Source organism: Lampetra fluviatilis, chromosome 46 (genome assembly GCF_964198595.1).
Source record: "Lampetra fluviatilis chromosome 46, kcLamFluv1.1, whole genome shotgun sequence".
Lineage (NCBI taxonomy): Eukaryota > Metazoa > Chordata > Hyperoartia > Petromyzontiformes > Petromyzontidae > Lampetra > Lampetra fluviatilis.
Genome location: NC_136320.1, coordinates 1,237,102 through 1,246,288, shown reverse-complemented (window position 1 = coordinate 1,246,288; position 9,187 = coordinate 1,237,102). Strand labels below are relative to the sequence as shown.

Below are 9,187 nucleotides of genomic sequence, written 5' to 3'. Positions count from 1 at the left end.
CGAGTATAGTACGAGCCAGGCTCCATTCTGCTTCGCTTTCGAGATGCGCCGCACTTGGCACGAGTTGGTTGCTTGGGTGTTTTCCTGTTACAGCGTCGGTAATGAATGCTACGTTTTGTTACGAACTAGAATTTTTTATTTATTGCTCCGTCCCGAGTAACTTAACGCATGCGGCACGGTAATTTGTCTTCCTGAACCCCCCACTCGGGAGCCCTTGGTGTTGTTAAAAGAACGGCCCGCAGAAAGCGGATAACGCAGAGCTACCTCCGAGACATGTTCACGTGCTCTCTGGTGCACACACAGTAGGGGTCAGCACTTTCTCACCCACTCTACAATAGAGTAATGTTCATAAACACGACGGTAAAAGCAATATATCTTGTTTTATTACTCAAGAGTTGAAATGTAGCCAAATTAAGCGCATTACAATTTTTATTAATGGGATTGTTTGTTGTTGTTGTGCAGCCATTGGAGACACGGCTGCGACCATCAACTCACAACACTTGACAACTCTGTTTAATCACAACCCAGTCTAAGTCCATGGGTCTCTTTAAATCTATGGGTCTCTGTGTAAGTCATTGTTGACTGGGCTGAGCCCATCAACTCACTGCGTACCAAGAGCCCGGATTAATCGCAGATTTAATCACCTGGTTTCGAACCCAGACTCTCAGCTTTGCCAGCTTTGCGAAATTACATCTTGAGCCATCTGACCCACCTCAAGTGGAAAAGTGCTTTCCGATGCATAGATATTCAACATTTCAAACTTAACCATTCTGATCAAGAGTAAAAGTCAATTTAATAATCATAACTCCACACAATAAACAGGTTCGAAAAATCACGCACGCCCATCTGATTACACGCGCATCCACACAATTGGTCCACAGCAGAGGTCGCAAACGGGTTTTGAGTCCTTATCCGTACCCGGCCGCACCAGGGTCGCAAACGGGTACCCGTACCCGGCCGTACCCGTACCTGGCCGGGTATGGGTATCTGATTGCGACCTCTGGGATGAAGCCATGTTGTAGTAGCGGGTGGGTTGATTCTAGGAACTTGAATTGTAAGAGACAAGACGTTGGGAAATGAGTGACAAACGGTTACTCACCAGTAACTCACGGTCTACCCGTACCCGGCCGCACCAGGGTCGCAAATGGGTACCCGTACCTGTACCCGGCCGGGTACGGGTAGCCGGGTATCGGGTAGGGTACGGGTATCGGGTAGGGTACGGGTATCGGGTACCCGGTTGCGACCTCTGGTCCACAGTGCAATCCCGGGTGTGGGCTGGGCAGTTGGTGGTCTAACGAGAGGGCGGGGCTATGATGTAAAGGGGCGGGGCCAGACATACCGCGTCATCGACGAGCTGCAACTACTCGCCAAGACGCGGGCAAAGCTGTTACAGGCGGCGATTAAGTTGTGCGATTGCCAAGTAACGGTGCCCTCGTGTGTTCACACATTAGTGCAAGAATCATCCTAAATGCGTTTGCATGTGTCGCTGTTAATATAATTTTGTATTTGTCCAAACCATTGTTAGAGGAAACAATTTTATTTAACAGTGATTTACGTTTGTCCCCCGTTTTCGATTTCTTCTGTACCACTGCTATTTCTGTTCCGACTTCTAATTGGTTGATTTTTTGCTGTCCTTTGTTTTTGCTCTCGTCATTAATTGCGGCCCAGGTCAATCTCTCGTGCAAATGCGACTCCATCCCGGTCTCTCCGAGTTCTTACTTGGACGAAGGATTGTGGTCACCCGGAACGGAACCGTGCAACATGTAACGTCGACTCAACGCCCGATCCACCAATACGGAGGAGCCATCGTCAGTGACACCCCACTCTCTGCCACTCTTGACGCAATCATCTGGCTCAACCACCTCAATATAAAATTACAGCTGTTACTTGAAAATCAACATCAGCAACAGAAGATGTATAAATTCACACCGAGACGCATACTCACAAAGAGACCCACAGACTCAGGTCTATAGATTCACATACAGAACCATGCTCACACAGAGACCCATAGCCTCACACAGAGATCTACAGATTCCCACACAGAGCACCATAGACTCATAGAAATCTATAGATTCACATACAGAACCATACTCGCAAAGAGGGACCCCCACAGACGCACAAGATATATACAAGGAGGCATCATCTGAGCGGCGATGCACCACTCCGCTACTACTGACGCAATCATCCGGCTCAGCCACCTCGATGTAAAATGACAGCTGTTGCTTTACAGCGGCGTCAGTCACACAGAGAAGAAGAATTTCCGATTCAACAAATGAACACATTGGATGAAACTTGGGGTTTCGAGAGAGCGATTTGGTTCGAGCGACTGATCAACTCAGCGGTGGACAGCAAGTGACCAGTTCGGCAGACGGCTACAGACGCCGAAGCAGCAGTCCCCCCTCGCCAGGAGTTGATTGCGGACGATGGGCGAGCGCCGCCGGTTCATCGGTGGCGCCGGTGAGCAATGGCCGACCTCCGACCCGGGCGATGCTAGTCCAGTGCTCCTGGGGGCAAAGTGCAAGTGGAGGGAGAGAGATGACCGCTGGGCGCGTGACGATGATAACAACAATAACAAGGCTCCATACTGCTAGTTATTTCGGTAAAGTCACGTAGGTAAAAAATGAAATAAAAATTAATAAAAAAATAATAAAATCAGTCACGAAAGCTTCAAATCTAGAAACAATAACAAGGCTACGTATTTACGGGCCTTTGCTTTTTAAAAGGCACAGCGACCCAAAGCGCCGTACAGCCCGTTCACCTCTAACGCGTTGCTTTGATAACGCGAATTGCACATCACGCGACGAATGTAATTAGGGAATGCTTTTTTTCACAAGGCGGAAGCTAATTGGATATAACGCGCTTGAGTGAGCAGAACTGTGTCGAGCGATAGGAATAAGCGGTTTGTACGGCTGCCTCGGCGTAGCTTCGCACAAGGCGGGATGCTGCTGGATGCTTTTAGCCGCTACCCACGCACCTCAAGCTTTGTTCAGCCTGCGTACGCATCTCACGCGTTATCGCGGACTGTGCTTTACCACCCTGTATTATTTATTACAACGCAATTTTTCCATAACGCGGCGTTCTTCAGGAACGAAACAACCGCGTGATATGAGAACAGACGGTACGTCGCATCTCGCCTCGAACGTTGGAAGGGCGCACCCATTGGCAGCTGTCCATACACGGCAATCTGCGGGCAATTTTCTGGCAGATTTGTATCGCGGCGCGCGATGGCTCGCTTGTCACGCGAACTTTAACGCCCTCCAGGCACCGAGACGCGCGCGGTGCTCGCGGTTAAACGCACGCACTGCGGCGATTGTAGCGGGTGCTAATAGCTGTGGGGGGGGGGGGGGCACGCGAACTGACTGCATGCGTCGGACAAAAAAATACGCTAAACACCGGTATCTGGACGCACGAGTAGTAAACAATCATCGTCTCTTTTCTCCAAATGCTCTTACAACAACCTCCCTCGATTCAAGAAACCCCGCCAACTCTTTTATCAAATGATGGCTGCAAGAGCGGCGCTGCTCGTTGCTGGCCGCTCGACGTTTTGTGCCTGCGCCCAGAAAACTGCGAAATGAATAAAAATCAAGCTGTCAGCTCCTGGTGATTATCTGGGGAAGCAGGGACGGCCCGGATAACACACATCCGCAAATAACGCAAAACCTGCCATCAATTAGCCGCAAAATACACGCTGCTGACCCGAGCCACGGACACACGATCGCACGTCTTTATGCGAATCAATTGCGGTGTATAGGTGTGGCCGCGGCGTAGAAATTGATACCGCACGGGGTGCGCGTGACGGTCATCACTCGCGGGAGAGGGGCCCTGGCGAGACGCAGAACCCCCCCCCCACCACACCTGCCACCCCCGTGGCCCCTAACGCAAGCGGTGACCCATCTCCTGATCTCCTGTGGTTGTCGGCGATAAGTAACAATCTTAGGCGAGACGTGGAGCTGTGTGTGGAGCCTCAACGGAATACCTGGTGCGGTGTGTAAACATCACCACTAGGGAGACAAAGGGGGCCGGGCGTGGTGTTGGCCACCCACCCCCTCGTGTGCCGTGCCGACCTTCATAGGTGCCGCTCGCTAACAGCACTTGCTCCAACAGTTTATTAAGACTACACGGGGGATCTTTGTCTTTGTGCGTGCGTGTGTTTTGCCCGAGCTATGGCGAGCGGGCGAGCGTGGAGACGCGGCAAAGGAGGTCGTTGTTCACCTTCTAGAAACGCAAACTCGTCCACCGCATCCACCGCGTTGTCTGCGGCAGGAACGACGTCGAGGGCAGCGGCACCACAAAAAAAGGGAGACAAGGAGGAGGAGGAGGGGGTGAGAGCAGTCGGGGCGCAAACCAGAGGTCGCAACCAGGTACCCGATACCCATACCCTACCCGATACCCATACCCTACCCGATACCCGGCCGGGTACGGGTAGCCGTTTGCGACCCTGGTGCGGCCGGGTACGGGTAGGCCGTGAGTCACTGGTGAGTAACCGTTTGTCACTCATTTCCCAACGTCTTGTCTCTTCTCACAATTCAAGTTCCTAGAATCAACCCACCCGCGCCTGCAACATGGCTTCATCCCAGAGGTCGCAATCAGGTACCCGATACCCGTACCCGGCCGGGTACGGGTGTAGGGTACGGGTACGGCCGGGTACGGGTACTCGTTTGCGACTCTGGTGCGGCCGGGTAGGTATGGGTAAGGAATCAAAATCCGTTTGCGACCTTGGTGCGGCCGGGTACGGGTAAGGAATCAAAACCCGTTTGCGACCTCTGGCGCAAACACAACCTCACCGCACTCACGCTCGTAAAACGTGCGCACGCGTATTCTCAGCGGCCATCATCATCATCAGCCATAATCAATCCACTGTTAGATGAAGGCGGTGGTGAGATGTTAAATCCCTCGTCTGGTATGCAGGAGGTCGTGGGTTCGATCCCCGCCTGCTGTATATTTGGAGTTTGCGTCTCGTGTCTACCCGTGGCTGCATTGATTTTCTTCCGTGTCCGCCGGTTTTTCCCTCAACATTTAGAATCAACACGAGCTTAATATTTGGCCGCTAAAAAATTCCACATGAGCTATCATTTGTGATAGCCAGGTCACTTCCACAAAAAGAGCTACAGAAAAAACACTTTTACAGTTTAGTTTACTCTCCAAGCCACCGCCACCTGTCATGATCCTACGATCCAACGATCGACCCGGCACCTCGCTCCATCTCCTCCGCGGTGGTTCCTCCTGACGGACGGGTGCCGTTCCTTGGCTGCCGCTCCATTATTAGTCTCAACCGTCAGCCGTCATTGTCCCTTTTGGCCGCGAGGCGTCTGGCTCGAGTTCCCTGGACTTCTCTCCACCCAGCATAAGGGAGGTGACGGAGTAGTAAGGTAAAACAAAAATACTTCACCGGGTAAGTCCCATTGAGCTATAGAGCTCTTTTTCAGAAGCAACCTGGCCACAAATGACATTTATAGCAGCCAAATACTCTTCAACGCATGTTTCTAAATGTGGAGGGAAAAACTGGAGGACCTGGAGAAAAATCCACGTGACTACGGAGAGAACATGCAAACCCCAAACAGGCGTCAGGGTCCGGCATCGAACCCATGGCCTCCTGCACACCAGGCGAGGTAGTTAACATCACCACCACCGAGAGACCGGCCTGACGGCACACATCGTCCGCGTGGCGACGTCGCGCCGACCGCTGCGCCACCGCTCCACCCGGCACGAGGGAGGTTGGCGGCGGTGTGCGGCCTGGCGGCACATCGCGTCCACGTGGAGGGGAGAGACAATGGGCCGGGCGCGCAGAGCCGGGCGACGCCGGATCCATCAACAACCCTCGGAGCGTGCGGGTTTGAGTATCGCCTCGGCTGACCCTTTCTCTGGGAGTTGGGGGGGGGATGAGGGCACGTGGGGCGGTAATTTTCGGGTGGGGGGGGGATTTACGGTGTCATCGATGGCCACACGGGTGACGAATCCCTCGTCGCGAGGGAGATTTTTTTCCAGGTAATGTATTTCCATTCGCAAACAAAATACGAAGGTGAGTTGAGGTGAGCGTGGCGGCGTGACGCAGGATGCTCGTCGGCGAGGTTTGAGTGGGGCGAGCGATGATCGGGGTTGTGAGGTGAGCGAGGTTGGTGCTGGGGGATGGCGAGTGAGTTGGGCGAGGGGTCAGGTGAGGCTGGTGAGGCGGTAACTGATATCTGGCCATATGGGTGAGGCGCGCTGGGCGAGGGAGATTTTAATCGGCGGGTGGATCAGCTGGTAAGGCATGGGCGAGGTTAGTTCCGGGGTTGTCTGGGCAAAGCAAGCCGAGGTGAGGAGGGCGAGCTTCTGTGCTTGGTGAGGGTTGTGTACGCTGGTGCTGGTGCGGATGGCGAGGCGAGCGAGCCGGCTAACGTGAGCGAGGTGGTGAGTTCGTGTTCAGCGACCAATGCCGCGTGACATCACGCCCACCCCCCCCCAGAATGCCACGTGGTTTCCGGGGGATTTAACAAGAAGCGACGGTTCGATGGCAAGGGGGTGGAATTGTCAGTTTCATTGATTTGGTGAGGTGAGCTGGTGAGTGAGGTGAGTGCCCTCACCCAGGTCCTTCCTCTGCAGGGTTTTCCGCTTTCCCTGCAGCGCAAATCCGTAGGCGTCCTTGGCTATGGCCTCGATGAACAACTCCTGCCACGCGCGCACACAAAGACAAAGGTCCCCCGTATAGCCTGAACAGACTGTTGGGGCAAGTGCTGTTAGCGAGTAGCACCTATTAAGGCCGGCACGGCACACGAGGGGGTGGGTGGCCAGCACCACCCCCGGCCGCCTTTGTCTCCTTAGTTGTAGATGTTTACTACGCACCGCACAAGGTATTCATTTGAGGCCGAGTCGACCTAGGGGAGGCCCAGGACCGGTTCAGATAATCGTCAACGATATTTTCCGTGATCGGGAAACGAACTCGGGTCGCCTGTACACGCCACGCACATGTGCCAGGCTAGGTGCACCCCACAACACACGCACACACGTGTGCACGTGCCAGGATAGGTGCACAACACACGCACACACGTGTGCATGTACCAGGCTAGGTGAACCATACACGCACACACACGTGTGCATGTGCCAGGCTAGGTGTACCACACAAACGTCATCCGTATAGTCTTAACAGACTGTTGGGGCCAGTGCTGGTAGAGACGGTAGCATCACCTACGAAGGCCGGCATTGTGGCACACGAAAGGCGGCGGGGTGGGTGGCCAGCACCACGCCCGTCCGCCTTTGTCTCCCCCAGTGGCGAAGTTTATACAACACACCACCACCACAACAACACACCACCACAACAACACACCACCACAACACACCACCACCACAACACACCACCACAACAACACACCACCACAACAACAACACACCACCACCACAACAACACACACACCACCACCACATCAACACACCACCACCACAACAACACACCACCACAACAACACACCACCACAACAACAACACACCACCACAACAACAACACACCACCACAACAACAACACACCACCACAACACACCACCACAACAACAACACACCACCACAACAATACACCACCACAACAACACGCCACCACCACAACACGCCACCACCACAACACGCCACCACCACAACACGCCACCACCACAACTACACACCACCACCACAACACACACACACCACCATCACAACAACACACCACCACAACACACCACCACCACAACACACCACCACAACAACACACCACAACACACCACCACCACAACAACACACCACCACCACAACACACACACACCACCATCACAACAACACACCACCACAACACACCACCACCACAACACACACACACCACCATCACAACAACACACCACCACAACACACCACCACCACAACAACACACCACAACACACCACCACCACCACCACAACAACACACCACCACCACCACAACACACACACCGTGGCCTTGGCGATGAGGAAGACGGCCTCATGGGCTGCGAGCGCCACGTCGGGGTCTGCCTTCATGATGCTCTTGACGCGGCTGAGCGGGAGACGACTCAGCCTGGGCCTCTCCTCCTCCCCTACAACTACGACTGCCGCCTCCGCCATGGGACTGACTGTGGTGGTGGTGGTGGCCAAACCGATTCCTCGACTCGCTCACGACACCGCCGACACGCGAATCGATTCCCGGATTAGAAGCCCAAATTTAGACTTTGGTTTAGCCAGCGAGCGCATTCGAATCCGTGGCAAACTGTATCGATTATCTCGACGAGTCGAGGAGAATGGTGGCGGGGAAGGGAGCCAATAATATGCCCAAATGGTTTGTGTCAAAGAGAATCGATCACCAAAACGGAAATTAAGTCCGTGGATCGGAACGCATGAATCGGAATCGAGAGTCGTTGACGTTTACCCTCGCGCGGCCCCCCCCCTTCCGATCCCGCCACACGATTGGCTCCGCGCCAGCACGTGGTGCGCTCCAGTCTGCTTATCCGTGCTATGCAATGCAAAGTGAACGCTGCGCGGGGTCTCGTAGAGAACGCGACGACCTCGGAAGCGCGATTGGATTTTCTATCACGCATGAGCGCGGCCTATCGTGATTGGCCGGAGCGCGCGCGACATGAAAAAACGCGCGAAAGCCCAAAAACGCGGGAAAGCGTCCACGTGGTCGCGTGCGAGGTGCGTTCGTTGTGTCTGCAAGTGCTGAGCCGGTACTGTGGGGCCGTCCATAAATGACGTCACGCGATTTTTAGACGATTTTTGACCCCCCTCGTCACATGGCGTCACAAAAAGTCAGACCCCCCCTCAAATACCATATTTCCATTTTGAAAATAAAACATGCTTCAAATCGCTTTAAACTATTGTCATTGTGGTGCGAATTTAATGTGGCGCTGCACTCTGATGTCACATTTCTCAACCCCCCCCCCTCGTCACAAATCGTCACAAATGTCTGACCCCCCCCCCCCACCTAGGTGCGTGACGTCATTTATGGACGGCCCCTGCAGAGTCGGGCTGAACGATTAATCGATTTCAAATCAAAATCGCAATTTGAAACAATGCGATTAGTAAATTTCAAATTCTGCGATTTTTTGAGATTGAAAAGTCCTATTTCTTATTGGAATTGTTTTATTTCTTTTTATTATAACTTTATTTATTTAACTTAACAATTGTTCTATGTTTGATTGTTCTATTTCAATAAAAAAAATGTTCATGAATA

At 53.3% G+C, this 9,187-nt stretch overlaps 1 protein-coding gene across 1 annotated transcript; it reads right to left on the bottom strand.

The window, feature by feature from the left end:
• Nucleotides 1-776: 776 nt before the first annotated feature.
• POLE4 (DNA polymerase epsilon 4, accessory subunit) lies at nucleotides 777-8,102 on the bottom strand. Its single transcript, XM_078876801.1, has 4 exons — nucleotides 7,933-8,102; nucleotides 6,564-6,648; nucleotides 4,213-4,254; nucleotides 777-2,504 (listed from the first exon to the last, which is right to left on the bottom strand). The coding sequence occupies exons 1-4, from the start codon at nucleotides 8,080-8,082 to the stop codon at nucleotides 2,491-2,493; spliced, it is 291 nt and encodes a 96-aa protein (XP_078732927.1). The 5' UTR covers nucleotides 8,083-8,102; the 3' UTR covers nucleotides 777-2,490.
• Nucleotides 8,103-9,187: the final 1,085 nt, after the last annotated feature.

Bases quoted from the DNA above. Each gene is read 5' to 3' on its own strand.
- POLE4 (XM_078876801.1), bottom strand. From the start codon at position 8,082: ATGGCGGAGGCGGCAGTCGTAGTTGTAGGGGAGGAGGAGAGGCCCAGG. The intron at 6,649-7,932 runs GTGTGTGTGTTG...CGCGCGTGGCAG, and splicing joins TCCTCATCGCCAAGGCCACG to GAGTTGTTCATCGAGGCCAT. The intron at 4,255-6,563 runs GTGAGGGCACTC...TTCCTGCCGCAG, and splicing joins CCTGCAGAGGAAGGACCTGG to ACAACGCGGTGGATGCGGTG.